Genomic DNA, 17,698 nt, shown 5'->3' on the forward strand with positions numbered 1-17,698 from the left:
CTTATTTTAACATTCATTAGGACCAGTTTTAGATAAGAACTAGTTTAAAGGTCAGTGACAGTCCATTGGTCATAACAAGAATTCTGGATTGGTTATTCTAGGGTTATTCTAGGGTCAAATTCCTAGAGAGTTCAGTTTTTTTAATATATATAATTTAATTTCAACTCTAGCATTCCAAGAGTGAAGGTCTCAAAGTGGTTATAAATAATTCTTAAGTCATTTTCATTGGACACAAGAATGACCTTAGAAAGTAAGTTCTTTCCATTAACAATATTGCTAGTGAGGAATGAAAGGTTGTGTTGAAGGGATTGATGTGAGAAGTTAATGAGCAAGTGATGATATAAAGAATATCACGTTGTTTTTATTAATTACACAGAGCTATAGCAATCAATAATTGTTATATAGATTAATATAAATCTGACCTATAGATAATTATCTATCATTGTGCATAGATTGACAAGTGCCTTATTGTATATACAGGTCAAAGCCATGTATTGTTAATTATACAATGTCTGTATTAGACTAAGCACTAGTAACTAGCTGAGTCCACAATTCGGTAATTATTGATCTTTTCCTTCTATAAGTTAACTATTTATAATTTGGGTAATAAGACCTATTCTTTTGAATAGGTAATTCATGAAGTTAGCTAACAGTATAATATTTTAGATTTTATGCTTGATGATAAATATGTCCATATATTTATTACTTAAATACGTCCTATTGTTATCAAATATTGAATATATTGTATGTATTTTGTAGGATGTTTAAATTATAGCATCATAAATCACTCAATTGCTATCTCAATGGCTGTGTGTGTTATTTTTCAATGAGAAACCGACGGTTACAAACATTTTTACACAAAAAAATCACCGGGTTTCTGATAACTCCGTTATGTTATAAGATCACCATGAACAATTTAATTAATAAATAAATACTGTAATTAAACAAATAATCTTGTTATTACATGTAATTGTGATGACCCAAAATACATTGTAAAAATATTACAGTCTATATATTAATGTTCATTGTTTTAAATTAATTACAATCACTTTTAGTTTGTTCATATCTACATGTAATAAAAAAAATAATTCCACAATAATTTTGTTCATGTTTTACTTGAATAGGTTTGATAAGACCACATTGCATAAAATGTTTGTTAAAAAGCCCCAAAAGTGCCATTTTGAGCAAAATACATATTAAAGTAACTAATTGAATTCAAACTTGTACAGTACTGCATTGATTGCAATGGCTACACTGACTAGCTTCGTGCAGAGGGTGTTGTCCATAACTTTCATTGGAATGATAAAATTCAATCAATTACGCTAATTAGTAAATCCCTTTTTCTGACACTGTATATATAATGCAAGTGTATATCCGTATCAGCATTGAAAGGGGCTATTATTGATTGCTGTACCCTTAATACATGCATGTTTGATGCAAACTTTAAACTGTTCATCTCCTTGAGATGGAACCTTATAGTCGCGCCATTGGGGCCCGTTGGCTTTGTTCAGTCTGGGCTGGCTTGATAAACTTGTGATAAGAATCCAGAACCTACAAAATTCATCACTTCAATATAAGAAAATGTCAAAGCATGCAGCTCTAAGTAAAGATGTTTTCTTTTTTTCTTTATATATAGTTTCATTTTTGTCGCTTCTTTTTGTTTTCAAGTTCGTTAAGAAAAATCAATGACATATAAAAGTTTCCAAATAAAGTAAGACTACGACAATAATATATTCAGAACACTGTACACTGCACATGGTAATTAAATACTAAAAGGCTTAATTGAACTTCAATGATGTTGATGCCAAACTGCAAGAATGAGATACATTTGCATGTCCCTAAACATAACCCATAAGCTGTACACCTGCCTTACCTCTTGCTCGTTGAATGGCGAGTTTTTGGCGTACTCATACAGGGCTGGGTACACCTGGCCGTCATACCGACCCAGACAGCTGTCCAGGGTTTTGTCCGGGTAGTCAAAAGCGTCCACGAGGGCCACGGCATTTGGTCGAATCTCAGCTAGCAGGTCGGCCAGTTTGTTCTTCAGAAAGGACACTTGATGAGGACTGAAGAACCCATCCTTTGTAAGCAAAATAAGTTTTAAAAAGTTTAATAATTTGCAATTTGTTCGTTTAAATCTTACAGTTGTAAAGGGGCTCTCTATTAACATGCACCTCTATGAATTCTCCCAAGTTCTCAATGATTCCATCAATGGCGTAGAGCTTACAAAGAGCTGTCAGGACGTCTTTTGTGCTCTTGTCGACTGCAGCATCACTTACTATCTGTGAAAACGTTCTGACGACAAAGGTGTGGCAATAAGCCTGAAAAAACCCCCACAAAAATGCTATTAATTGTTATTTTCTTTTACACTAACAAACTACAAATGTGTTCTACTTTAAGCTCATACAACCTTTGCAGCCCACGTAAGGGCGACTGTCGATGCATCCCACGCCTCTTGGCGAGATTTTCCGGATCTCACAAGGTTTTCAATGCGAGCGGCTGCATCAGAGAGCAATCTACAAAAGATATAATCATATACATGTACCAATAGCATCTCCTTTCATATATACATGTACCTACTCTCTGTATATACTGTTGATTATATTATTTCCGTGGTGACTAATGTTCATGGGTACTAGTAAAAAGAATGTAGCTATAGGTTCATGGGAACGCACTGAATTGCATTGGTGACTTCTTTAAACTCAATATTGCTTTAAAAACGAAGTTCGCAAGATCGAAAAGTGCAAGGAATGTGGTCTCTATGAATTCCAAAATAAGACATTAAATAAACGACTACGAACAATCATATATGATTCCATAGTTGTCAAAAAGCTGTGCCATATTGATGATTTACAGTTAAATCATTTAGCTCACCTGGCTGCGCGATGTTGGAATGCCTTCAGTAAACAACCCAGTGCCACTTCCTCAGTCATACACGATTTCTGAGTCAGATCCGCCCCCAGATATTGCACGAATTCGTGAATCGGGCCTCCCCTCTTTATATCAGGATATATTTTCATAAGAAATCTGTAACAAATGAGATTTATGCATTGGCAAGAAGTACACTTTGTTCTCGGTGAAGTAGAATCGAAAGAAGCACATCTGATTTTCATTTGGGTGTGAATAAGATCATAAACAATTATTTTTGGTTAAAAACTATGTTACCATTATTTAAAATTCAAAAATATTAATTTTGCAGCGATAAAAAATCAGGATCGAGAGCTATAGGTAATTTAATGTAACCACAGGGGCATCGTATCCGCTCTACGCTCTATGACACATATATAAATAATACATTATTTATATATATGTCATAGAGTGTAGAGCGGATATGATGCCCCTGTGATGTAACATAAAAATACCTGGCGACTTGGAGCATCATGACGTTATTCTCCCCTTCGTAGGTACATCCGGGGGTGTAGAAGGTGTAGAGCTTGGGGATCCCGCTGGCGTGGGAGTAACCGTGACCCCCGCAGCACAGTCGACAGGTCTCTATCCCTGCAGTGCAGGCCCACGTGCTGAAGGCCTTCAACCCCGCACATACAGCGTGCAGCTGAATTCAAACAGGGAGGCTTATAGTATTGATTTATATTATAGATTATTTCAATGAGCATATAGTTAGTAATATTTTACATTCTGCAATTTGACATATTTTTAAGTGTTCTTGTACATTATATGTAATTATACAATTTTACGCGTTTGTTACACGAATGTACATGTAACGATTTGTAGATAAACCGAATCAATTTCACAGGTCCCATGGACATTTCTATGACCAAAGTTTACTGTAGTGACTTTAAGTGATGTTTGTAACTTGAGATTTGAGTTTGATGTCATGGATAAAACTGATAAAAATATCTTTATTGAAAGAGGTTCTACATGTATTATGTTGCACGGTACAGTTGTAAACAGGTACACGTATACACGTGCGTTGTGCTAGCTACCTGATTTAACGACTCCAGATTGCCGGCCTCTATTTCGGATGCTATTTGCTCATAGTAATCCTCGGCATACCTTCCAGTGAAGTACATAGCATATGCCGTGGCAAGCAGGGGAAATAACTTGTACTGCTGAGTCTGGTAGTCAATAATTTGGGCCTCCGGACCTCTAAACGATCAAAATGTCTATTTACTTAATTTTGCCTTTCCAGTCTTTAATTTACCTCCGTTTAAGGTCCATCTAGAAACTAAATATATTTTTTTATTTGAGAAAATTACATCTCACAAATGTGTATATTTTGAGTTTATCTAGCTCAATTTCAGCATAGGGTTTCTGCCATTTTAACCCTTAAAACTTTGCCAAAACAAAAACGTCTAATGAATGAAAATCGCATTTACTTACTGAAGAGGGGGGGGGGGGCAAATACGTATCTTTTTGTTGACTGCAATTTCTGCACACGCTATTAATATTACAGAATTTCTTTCTATTTTACATCAAATGGCAGATCCCTCTTATTACCCAAATGTACATGTGTGCTGTGTATAAACATGATAAAGGATCTTTGATTTAACCCCGTTTTATTCACCCTGGTGAGACTTCCGTTTGACGACGTACGGCGCTGTAGCGGATCGCTATCACACAGGCCTTCGACAATCCCCGGGCGGAGTTTGTGACGATATGAGCCCTGACAAACACCATAGTACCGTACCCTATCCTCTGATTGGTTGGGGGGACGTAAGTACCGTCCTCTAAGACCTATAATACAGTTCAGTGAGTATCAGCTAAAGCAGGCTTGGGGATCAACGAGTTACACATCAGACCGACCTTACATTCTTTGATATGATTGCTATAGCTTTAAATTATTAAGTAAAAAAGAAAATTCCCTATATTTAGCTTTGAACATTTTTATTTTCTTACATCTTTATAAGGAGCTATGCCTTTCACGGAGAATATAGCATTCTATAAATGAGCACTCTATAAATGGCCCTCATGCACCTCCAAAACCCATTTTCCCCATTAATTGATTGAATAAACGCATCGGGGTTCTAACCTTGGAGTGTCGCATCAGCATGTTTTCCCGGGGAATTCGAACATTGCTCAACTTGAGATATCCATTATCGTTGGAATTGAACCCAAATTTGGGGCCAATATCCCCCGACTCGACTCCTGTAAACAAAATTAAATCATGACCAATGCGGTAAAAGGTGTATTTGATAATTCTTTTTCATATGTATTTTAACCCTATCCCTTCCCAATAAAATTCTAAAAATAAAATTAACCTCCAAATACATCGCGGGATAAAATCGCCATGTTTTTCTTTTAAACAGAAAAACTAAACAACCACCCCCCCCCCCCTATACTGGTAAACGCATCGAACATAAAAACTAAATACCCCCCCCCCCCCCCCACACACACACACACACTGGTAAACGCATCGAATATAATCGAGCGAACTTGTTTTTCAACAAACTCTACTCATCAGATGGATCATCAATTCTAGATAGAAAAATTTAAAGAATATTTCAGTGTAGTATAAAAGTATTTTACAATGTACTAGTATATCGATACCCGGCATATGTCGATGGGTCTTCAGATCCCGGATTTGTACGAAGAATAAGTGGATCCCCCTCTTCTTCCCATGTGTAATCAGCTGGGCCATAACGAGGCAGCAGTTAGACGTTTTCCCCACTGTGTATCAAACAATCAACTTGTATCACAAAATATGACTTATAAAAGTATATATTTCGCGAACGGTTATTCTCTGATGTCGAACTGAGACATCATTGTTCACAAGATCATATACATTTTTTTTTCAAATAGGCTACAGTTAGAAATCGTGCTTTTGAAAAATTGTACCATATATATCATCAGAAATAGATTTTAATGGAAATAAATTAATTTGAAATTGCATTTTACGATTGAACCAATAGCCATTTGTGCCATTCTTTTCATCAATCTTCTTTTCAGTGCAACCTGATCCCAAACTCAAATCCTTCAAGAAAAGTGCATATAAATGTAAGTACAATACTCACACATGAGGCTGAGCATTGACTAAAAGAAGGAGGTGACGGTGGGGCCAGAACTTATTGTGCCCCTAAGTAGCACAACAGTTCACAGTAAACAAGTAGGTGGGTGGGTAAGGTTAAGGTAGGGTGAGTTACGTCCGTCAGGCCAGTACTTCATATAGATGACAGCGGATGATTTGTAAGTGGATATAGTTGGGTGTGTCTTACATCATCCTGGCCATACTTCGTGGAGGTAACTGTGTATGGGGGAAGGTGGGTAAGAGGAAGGGTTAGGGGCGACTTACATCTTTCCAGCCAGCCCTTCATGGAGGTAAAGTCTGTTTATGGGGGGGGGGGGTGTGAAGGCGGGTAGAAGGGAGAGGTAGGGGCGACATACATCTTCCCAGCAGCCCTTCATGGAGTTAACTCTGTATAAGGGGTAGGGGCGACTTACATCCTCCCGGCCAGAACTTCATGGAGGTGACCGTTGGGGAGTTGAGTACAAACTCCTGACTTGACGGGTCATACGTAGCAGTGGTCTCCAGTCCTCGAATGAAGGTCCCTATAAATCATCAAAAGTACAAATGTTCACCATCAAATCCTTATTTTTTTCATTTAATATACAAATTACGAATCGTAATCACGAATCTATGACATTACCTCGTTACAATGAAAAAGGGCCTATCATATATAGAAATAGTAAAATCGATCTCCGCATAAGTCTCGTCTCTTGTATAAACGGCAAAAATAATCCTAGTAACTTGTTGTTGCTCAGTAGCAACTTAAAGCTGATGTTAGTCTTAATCTTATAATCTCACCATGTCCCATCTCTGTCTGGGCGTAGGTGCCGATCAGCTGGAGACTCCGCGCCATGGGCAGCCATCTTTCCTTCTGTTCTTTGGTTCCTTGTTTTTCTATGGATGGGATGAACATACCCGTATGAAGGGCCATAGGGTTGTAATAATGGGGAGCACCCGCCCTGGAAAAGCAAGGAATGGATTAACTAATTACAGTAACAGCATTTCAGCTTTAAATAATGCAAAAAACACGGAACGCTGAGGATTAGGTGATAAGTCACATTCTGATTCATGAATATTTACTAAATGCAAACGGTCAGGTACAACCTTTGATTTTAATGCTTTTGAAATCAATTTTCTTACTCTTTTTTTTACTTAAGAAAAGTACTTTTTAACCGTGTTTTTCAAAGGAAAAATCCGATTATTGAAATGGTGAAAATGTCGACGAGCGGTTGCCAAAAGGGTACCCCTATTGTACGGATAATTATTACTTGAATTTTGATTTCTGATAATTTATGGAAAGAAAATACCAGCTGTTGAACGTTGAACTTAGTCATTTTCTCAAAGAATTTTGCATATAGGGTATTCCATTTCTCTGCATGTTTATCAATTCAGGGTTGACAAATGGATTATGGATACTGTTCACACAAAAGGAAACCCAGTTTGCTGTCATATTGATTAGTTATTCATTGTAGGAACCGGCCATACTAACTCCTGGTAATACATTCTCTCCAAAGGGTCGGTAACGCCCATTTCATCCAATTTCTTCATCATGTAGATAAACATCTGCAACGCTGTTTCATATTGTTCAATTCGGCTCTGGAAAGCCCAAGGCTTGGACCCACGAAGTACCTGATCTTGAATGGCTGCATTTTCTAGTGCGAAAAAAAAATCCACAAAATGTTCACATGCTTACTATTGCATATTACATGTACTCTTTTTCTAGATGCAAAAGAGTACGTGTAGGAAAGGTGGGAAATGGTATCATAGTCATCATTAGAACCCCCTGTATATACACACGTATACATGTACCTTAGGCCACGAATCCTCGTCTAAATGGCTAAGAATTTTGGCTAGATTTATGGTAGCTCTTAACGTTCAATAATCATGCACATATGCATTACTCAGTTTGTCTGCTGGATTTAAAAATGTCGCATCAAATTTTATTATTACTACATGTATCAATAAATTATATGAAGTTCCTACATCTAAAATACGCAAAATCTGATCAAGATTAGCGTCTTAGTTTTGCATAAGGTTTTAATCAGGTCAAATCTGCTCAAAAAGTACACCAAATCGAACAAACATTTTTTTCTAAATGGTAAAAACGGAACTAAATCGTATACACGATTTTCTAAATCATTCAAGCGACTAAAAAAATCATACAAATAATTTTCTAAATCGTCAAACGATTTTTAAAATCATACATGCAAATTTTAAAATTGTACAACGAATTTCCAAATTTCAAATGATTTTCAAATCGTTCAAAGGTTTTTAAAAATTATATTAACGGATTTTAATTGTCTGTTTTGAATTAGTCCAACAAAACATCGATAGTCTAAACCTAGCAATGAGTTTCGCTTCGTGAGCACATTAAATTTCCGCCGGGGCGAACTCTTGAATTGTACAAACGATTTTCTAGATCGTTCAAACTATTTGAAAAATTGTACAAACAATTTTTTACATCGTACCAACGGAAAATTTTCAAAATCGTTCAAACGATTTAAAAATTCGTACAAAAGATTTTATTTGGGTATTTATTTAAAATCGAAATGACACTTATACGCCGTCGTATAAAAGCGACCGACAGATTTAGGTTTCTATACCGTCTGAATGCTCAAGGAGTCGGATAAAGTTGTCTAATCATCATTACCTTACTGTACATACATTAATTTTATAAATCCATAGCAATGACAGTCGAAACTCTAGAACCAGTGGCACCGGAAGCAAATTGAAAGTAAGGGTGCACGGTGGGGGGGGGGGGGGGGGGCTTCTTGACTTCTCAAAAAATAAAAAAGGGGGCTATGGTTATGGTACATCTTACTTAGCAAAAAACGTAGGGAGGCTAAGCCCCCCCCCCCCTTCGATTCTGACGCCTATGAAAACTACATGTAGCATCCCCTCCCTCCCTCCGGCACAGAGACGTGTAGCCTATAACGGAAAATACAAGCGAGTAAGCGAGTAAGCAAAACATATACACTGTACGTACGTAAGTATCGACGTTTGCGGACATTTTCAGGTCCCCTGTACAGCAGGCTGGTCACTTGTTCGGGGTCGAAGGTGGCCCTTCTTCTCTCTTGAGCTAAGTCAGGATTCATGTCGATCGAGGACGAACGGTCGACAGGCGCGTCCACTCAACCTGTCGTATCTTATAACTTGTCCACCGGGTGAGAATTTGGAACGCTGATAGTGCAGTAAACATTTAAACAAAATGTAGACTTAATACAGGTGACAAATTGGTATCATGTATTTGAGCAAACATGTAATGTCTGTATAAAATTTTGTTTTTTCCACATTAAAATATATTTCTTTTAAGATAAGATAATTTTTATAAAAATTTGTAAAAGCACAACTGTAATTGTACACTTGGTCAGTTTAGTTATAAATATTACACAGAAGAAATATTCACTTAAGTTTTGTTGCTACTGAACCCTCAATTCTCATCCTATAATGCTTAGTTCTATAAGGTTACCTAACATCTGGAGCTCTTTAGGCAAGCACGCTGTTTAAATGTATGTGTGACTTTCACTACGAGTTAACGGACTTGTATCAATTTCTTAAAACAGTCAATTGTTGGTATGCAAAATGATATTTCTTAAGTATAGTGGGTCATCCACCCATTTGTTCCCTGAAAATGAATTGTTTTTCATCATACCTTAATTGAACTATGTCAAAACTATGGAGCACAGATGCTCTCGATAAAACAAAAGGCATTGACGTTCTGAAAAATGACACTATTTGAAGATTAAGGTAGGTATACACCAATTCAAATCAATATATCCCAAGTACAAATCAATGACCTGTATGTTAATGAATAATTGTTTGGAAAAATGTTTTGAAAGAATTATCAAATTTGTTGATATTTTTATATTTCAGGTATCTTATCTCTACTAATGTGGTAGTTTGCACGCCTTATAAGAAATATACTCCCATCTTCTTTAAAAACTGTGAAATTTGTGATCTTCCAGAGATGCCGACAGCCTTGGGAGATGTTGCATTCGAAATAATATGTAGATTATAATTAAAATTTTAGATTGAAAGTAATATCTTCATATTATATGTATCATGGTTGTATATGATATAAACACATCAATTCAAATCTATTGAAAATTAGGAAACACAAGTTTAAGAAGTGTGTTTTGAAGTTTAAGAAAATGAATTTAGTAAAAATAAGTTTATTGTAAACAACTGACAGCCCATTAAATGATAGACATTGGTATGAATGTATCAATGATTGTTTGGATTAAAAATGTGTGTGTTTATTTCCCCTAACAAGTACAGTGCATGTAGTCACAGGTGCTTGTGGACTAGACCGTGCACTAACCTCCCATTTTCTATATTTTTTCCAATTTTTTTTTTAAATTTCTTATATTAATTATCGAAAAATAACAGAAATATCACGACTTTCTGGCATTTTATATATTCACACTCGTTTCCCCTATATATAAAACGTTAGGGGAAACGCGCGTGAATATAAAATGCTACAATCTAATTAAAATTAGACGTTCTGAATCCGCTACCGCTTTTCAAACAGGTTGAGAAGCGGTAGCGGATTCAGAACGTCTAATTTTAATTAGATTGAAAATGCCACAGAGTCGTGATATTTATATCATATTATTTATATGGAGACATACATAAGGGGTTGTTAACGATAATTAATAAAAGAAATTTTTAAAAAATTGAATAAAAAATATAGAAAGGGGGGTAGTGCACGGTCCAGTCCACAAGCACCTGTGCATGTAGTGAATGATGAGTGTCTACAATAGCCAAGCTGCCAGTAATGTACGGGACAATATGTCATTTCTATTCTGTCAGATGACTTTAAATTGTGTGCGGAAAGTCACTTATCTGTTTGATTTAATAAAATTGGTCTTGAATGTTCATTAAATTGTTTGATTTTTTCTTTGTCCGACTGATAGTTGGTCTAAGATCATGCGTAACATATGTTACATTCTATTATTTTGCAAACTGATTTTTTTAAATTATATTTTTCTCCACTGACATTTTTCATTCATGTTAGACAATTTAAATGAAGTATCTATTTTATTTTCAGTATTACCACGCACATATTATATATTATTACCTAATCAAAAGGATTTTGTTGTTTTATTACAAATTAAATATTTGCGTCTATTTTGAATTGCCGGTCAATAGACTGCGATCTATTGGACCGCCGGTCAATAGACTGCGATCTATTGGACAGACTGCGATCTATTGGACCGCCGGTCAATAGACTGCGATCTATTGGACCGCCGGTCAATAGACTGCGATTTGTTGGACCGGCAACGTATTTCAGAACGCGGGTATGTTAATGTTACATCCTTTCGATAGTTCTCAGGGAATGTACATTCCTTTACACTCTAAAAAAAGTTTTACTATACATTTTTAAAATAAGAATTTGAATTTAGAAAAACTATAAATATTAAGTAATACAATTAGTCAGAATAGCAAGTAAAAGGCAATCTCGTTTAGTAATTGGAATCGTAATTAGTAAATACCACTAATACAATTACTTATGATTTATTTTACTCATCATTTCTTCAATTACTTAAATGTATATACAGATTGGTTATTTATTTACTCAATTTAATACTTATTTTAAGTAATCAAAATCATTTTGTTATAAGTAATTGAATTACTTGTAGTAGACTATTTACTTTTTTGCAATTACTAAAATGCATATAAATATGTTTTTTATTTACTCAATATAATTCTCATTTCAAGTAATTAAATTCATTTATTTTCATTAGTTTATCTAATATGGTTTGTTATAGGTAATTTAATTACTTGTAGTAGACAAATTTATTACTCACTATTTACTTTTTTTTTGCAATTACTAAAATGTATATAAATACTTGTTATTTATTTACTCAATATGATTCTCATTTCAAGTAATCAAATTCATTATTTTAAAATATTCTATAATTAAGTAATAGCAATACTTATCTTTATATCTAAATAATTTACTTATTTCATACCAATATGGTTTACCCATTTGTTTTTTACTTGTTGTAGACATATCATTCTCCAAATATTACATAACATTGTTTTATAAAAATTGAACGTCTAAAATTCTGTTTCCTTGCACTCGCTGATAACTGAACTAAGAAAATTTTAGGGAAAAAAAAACACCAGACAACTGTGTAAATCAATAAATCTGTAATACCATAACACATATAAATAAACTGGCTAACAAAATGTTATGTGTACAAGGTTTCTAATTTGACTAGCTTGGATTTACAACAAATGTGCACTTGAGAGAAAACAGTAATTACTTCAAGCAATCATAAGCATTGCAATTAATTTTCCAGATAAGAAAGTTCTTTAAAAAAGCTACAGTATATATAGAAAATCTGTTGGTAATAATTGCAATTTAAAGCTTTACTGAAAAAAAAAAATAATGGATAGAAAAATCGTATTTCACATTTTTATACACTTGAAAGGAAATTCTCTCGTTTCGTTCACAACAACCAAAATATTAGTTGTATAACATACATGTACCTTAACATAACATTGCATTTTTAAACATTTTGCAGGATATGCATGGCAAAATACGTAATGACTCACAACTATATGTACATTGTAAACAATCAAACGATTCAAACATGCACGGAAATATAAATAACCATATAAAAACAATAAAAATAAGGAAAAAATAGATATACATGTACCTAGGAAGAAATTAAATAAATTCCAGATAATTTTATATTTAACAACTTAAATCAGAAAATAAGGCCCATTAATTAATAAAATGACGTTAATTTGTACAAAATTTTAATGCAACGTCAATTTTGCAGAGAGTTTGCTGCAAATTTACGACAAACGGTTGCCGCAAGCTTACAGATAAACATAACAACTTTAAGATATTACAGCATAAAGACAATTAATAAACACTTATAATCATTTAATAATGAGTTACTCATACATGTACTATGCTTTTTAATCAATTTACAAATAACTTCTACTGGTGATTAACAAAGATGTTTAAAAATTAGAGATAAAGGAGTTGGACACAAGTTAAAATTATCAACTTTAAAATTTTGCACATTTTATAAATTTCAAAAATAAATACAAAATTGATGAACAAACCATAATGAAATTCGACAAATAGTTCTCAACCAATTGGTGATGATTTGTTGCTGCAGATTGATAAACTTGAATGCAGTTTGATCACAACATGCATGCACAAATGGACTTGGACAAAAGTTCACAATGAGCGAAGTTCAAACCATATAGTTCACAATTAAGCCCTGCAAGGTCACTGGTCATATTACAATTAATCACAGCAATCTTTAAAGGCATTCTTGATGTCTTTTTTATGACAGTCTCCTGTATGTGCTCTCCGATATAATTTCACACATAAACAATATCACACAAATAGCCGAATATCACAATAATGTCCACAATGGAATGGTCAGACTTCAGCACTGTTGTTTATATGCTTTTCTACCTAGTCTTACACAGATTCTGTCTTCACTCTTTTTTGTTTGCATCATTTGATCATAAAATTAGTGAGTTAGTTGTTCATGCAAGGTTTTCTTTAGGTCTGTGTAACCCGGTCACCAGAGCAGACACCTATTGGGAAGATAAATGGATTTCATATTAGCACAATTTTTTTCAAATTTAACGAGGCCAAGTACAGAACGAGTACGCACGCTTTCGCGCAGCGTTTCATTTGTATTGTGACGTCATCTTTTTGCTTTGTTGACGCCATGGCGTGATAGTTTCAACTGAGGATATTCAGCGAAATTTGTTGAAAATAGCTCGTTTGATGCGTAAAATTGATATTATATTGTGGAATAAACATAAATGTCTCGAATTATAAGGTATATTTGTCCTCGGGTCGAAAAAGTGAAGAGGGTTCAGCAAGCCTAACCCTCTGTCACGTTTTCTTAACCCGCCTAAATATCGCTTAATTCATTTATTTAAGAAATAAACAACGATTATTTAGTGAACATGGCGTTATGAATAGCAATTGCTCTGTTGGCAAATATGCCAGCAGAGCAGTTGCTATTCATAACGCCATGTTCACTAAATAATCGTTGTTTATTACTTATATTTGCATTTTACCACTCGCAAATACCCTGTATTAGCCTAGACCTTGACATTTAGCTATTACATCAAAAGTAAACATTCAGACTGTAATGTATCTTTTTAATTCACATAGATTTGTTAACAGAATCAATGATATGTTATAACAGTAATTCCTTTAAATTGTTATCAAAAACATGTTTTAATATTACATGTAAATGCGTCAATTTTAATGGAGATGGAGAAAAACACATGATGTATCGTATAGTGGTTTAAATCTATAACGTCATGGAAAAGTATATATAACGTTACACCTTTATGACGTCATAGTATACTGACAGAGCAATTGCGATTATAGAGAAATAATTGCAGCTCCTCCGTATGGGCTTACAGTGGGAAGAACAATGGAAATGCAAATATTTCAAGATATTAACCATGTATTTTATATTAATTACCCTTAATATGTGATGTTATATATTTATCTATTACTTAAATATGTCTTAATGTTTTAATAATACAATAAAGATCACCATTTCCGTCTTTGTCAAATAAAAAATAGCCATTATCTGACAAAATGGGAAATTGGGCGTACAAAAAATAACTTTGATAAAACCCCCGGAACAAACCAGAAGGTAAAAGGTTTTTTTTATTTGACAATTTGATGCCTTTTTGCAATAACTTTAATATGTAGAACAGAAAAAGAAATCCCTAGGGCAGAAGTTTAAAAAATGTGCAAATTTGGTACATTTCAAGCAAAATCCCATAGGGTCCTATGTTAAAAATTAACAAACTTTGAGATGACCCCTTAAACAAACGGTATGGTATATGTCTTATTTTTTTATCTTAAAATAATAATTATATCAGTAGAAATTCTTGTAAAAAATTTCATTCAAAAATCTAGGGCAGAAAAAATTAGACCTGGCTCCGGGATCATGAAACTGTCTTAAATTTTAAGTCAGACTTAAGTCAATGAATTTGCACTTAAATTTTAAGATTGTTCTTAAAGTGGATCACAAAAAAATGACTTAGGGTTAAGTCTGAAATATTGTCTTAAATCTTAAGACTGCTATTAGGCAGACTTAAGTTTATAGATTCTTACTATGTAAGTTCAAAATGGCGACCCTCGTTGGATTTTTAAGAAGAAATGATCAGCAAAAAAGGTTGCTCCCTCGTCCTCGGGTTTTCTATTTATAGTCTAGGTTTTTCCCCTTTGTGCACTGGCTATTGAAGTTATTTCCCTTTGTTAAAGTGAAAGTGTGTAAACACGACTGATATGTTATCCAGTAAGAAACTATGCTAATATTTATGTGAAGCATCTTTTAAATATAATTTTTTAAACTTTGTGATATATGATAATGTTAACGATGCAGCCGATAGGAATCTTCAAAAGAAGAAGAGTTCCACTTCTAACAAATTCTGTCGAAAAATCGCGCGAGTTACTATGGAGTTTAGCTAAGACAAATCTTAGCTAAGTTTTTTCTTAGATCGTTTTGTGATCCACTTAAGTAAGCAATCTTAACTAAGTCTAAATCTTAGATTTAAGACAAAATTCTAACTTAAATTTAAGACAGTTTCATGATCCCGGAGCATGGCCTCGTTAAAAGCAGTTTCTAAGAAAAACAAGTTAGTCTATCATATATATATATACTTACTCCATCTACTGATCTTTTAATCAATATAGCTACAAATTTGCACTAATAACTCTGACTATGTGAGAAGAACATGAATTCTTTTATTTAAGTAATAAAAATGTAAGTCATATAAAATGTACCTATACACTATGTAATGATAATTCACAAAATTTGGCGTTGTTTAAATAAATTTTGAATTTAAATTATTTGTTCATGCATCACAACGATGTAATAACGAGCATTTTGCTTGATTCGACACCCGGCATTGTCATAGGGACGGCCTTAAACTGTTAAACCATAGGCGTCGGAACCGGGGGGGGGGGGGGGGGCTTAGCCCCCCCCCCCTCCACATAATTTGCAAAGTTAGACCTTAATCATTAGGGACATAGCATCATAGAGGGTTCAGCCCCCCCCCCCCCCCCACTTTTTTTCCCCTCAATTTTCTGAGGATTAGTCTACCCCCCCCCCCCCCCCCCCCCCCCCACTTTCATTTTGCTTCCGACGCCAGTGTAAACTCATTATAAAAGATCACAGTCTTTCGTTTTATATTCCAATAACTGTTTAAACTGCAATTCAACGAATATATTTTCATTACTTCACTTACTTTTTCAAAAACGTGCTCATGATCATGCACGAGATGGTGCATGCAGTGGCCTTGGGTGTTGAGACTCGATTCATTCACTTATATTCGTCCTCTGTTTAGCCGTGGATATTCCAAAAGTAAACACTCCATTGACAATCATTCTTTTACCTTGTGCACAGCCTTATTCCCTTATTTTCATTCATTTTACCATCTCGGTGATGGCAGACAACATGGCAGCATCGAATATGAAAATTGGCGGCTAGCTATTGATCGACCAATCAGCGCGCGCGTAGCTTAACATTGAAACAAAAGTAAAAGTAGAAACAAACACTGAACAGCATACGAAAAAATTCTTCAATCTTCATGATTCAACATCAAGCGGTTTAGACACTCCAATATAAGTTAACTGATATTTGAACGTAGGAAAAAAGAATATAGCACAACAAAAGAACAGACAGGTTGGTGTTCACGTAATACGTGGGGTCTGGAAGGGGGGGGGGGGGTCATTTTGCCTTTAATGTAATGAAACATCATGCGATTAAAGTTGATCTTATTTTCGTAATAATAGAAATTTTTATTGAGACTATCTTAGAATTATATAATTCATAATATACTTATATAGTAAGTCTTTTTTTTTTGCTTTAAGTATATGATAGTTCTTTATCATAACAAATATCAGTAAAGGAATTACTTAGTAAATCATGTTAAGTATATGATAGTTCCTTATCATAACAAATATCAGAAAAGGAATTACTTAGTAAATCTTGTTTTGTTTTTAGTAAATGATTGTCCCTTTTTTCATAACAATAATCAGTAAAAAGGAATTACTTAGTAAAACATTTCTACACATTAAGTAAATGTAAGTAAAATATTTTTATTTAGTAATTGACATGAAGTTCAGTAATTGTTTTAAATTTGTAAGTAAATGTTAAGTAATTACCTATTACTTATTAATATGATTTTAAGTAAAAAATGATTACTAAGTAAAACTTTTTTTAGAGTGTACATAGACGCTGTTTTTAGTACTTGGTTAAACCAAATTCAATGTTATCAAAATGGAGTATCAAATAAGGTAAAAGACTATTTAAAATCTGATGGGTTGAAGACTCTCCCTTCTTTGTGTAAACTAATATTAAATTGAGATGTTGTAATGCATGCAACAGGTTTTGTGCATGTAAAAGATGAAAAAAAAATCTTAGTATATTGCATAATGGCACGAAAACCATCTGCAATATGCAAATTGTAAACCCCGAAAACTAAAAAGAGGGAATTAGGTAATAAAACAATTATTTAATGCTTGAACAGTCAATAGACCTGAATTTTTTCCCTTGGTGCAGGGAACAGCTCAGTATGATCTATTGCCCGAGGCCGTTGGCCTCGGGCAATAGATCATACTGAGCTGTTCCCTGCACCTCGGGAAAAATATTCTGGTCTATTGACTGCTCAAGCATTAAATAATTGTATACTATTAACATGCAGAAACAACAATGA

The 17,698-nt window shown here is 34.2% G+C and overlaps 1 protein-coding gene across 1 annotated transcript; it reads right to left on the minus strand.

Moving 5' to 3' along the window:
• Positions 1–1,096: 1,096 nt before the first annotated feature.
• On the minus strand, positions 1,097–9,148 carry LOC105339789 (peroxisomal acyl-coenzyme A oxidase 1). The gene is made up of 14 exons (XM_011445511.4): positions 8,952–9,148; positions 7,455–7,617; positions 6,764–6,924; positions 6,400–6,507; positions 5,509–5,628; positions 4,991–5,106; positions 4,526–4,695; positions 3,945–4,107; positions 3,363–3,553; positions 2,875–3,027; positions 2,411–2,516; positions 2,175–2,321; positions 1,874–2,080; positions 1,097–1,551 (listed from the first exon to the last, which is right to left on the minus strand). The coding sequence occupies exons 1-14, from the start codon at positions 9,058–9,060 to the stop codon at positions 1,474–1,476; spliced, it is 1,992 nt and encodes a 663-aa protein (XP_011443813.3). The 5' UTR covers positions 9,061–9,148; the 3' UTR covers positions 1,097–1,473.
• Positions 9,149–17,698: the final 8,550 nt, after the last annotated feature.

Source organism: Magallana gigas, chromosome 5, assembly GCF_963853765.1.
Source record: "Magallana gigas chromosome 5, xbMagGiga1.1, whole genome shotgun sequence".
Taxonomy (NCBI): domain Eukaryota; kingdom Metazoa; phylum Mollusca; class Bivalvia; order Ostreida; family Ostreidae; genus Magallana; species Magallana gigas.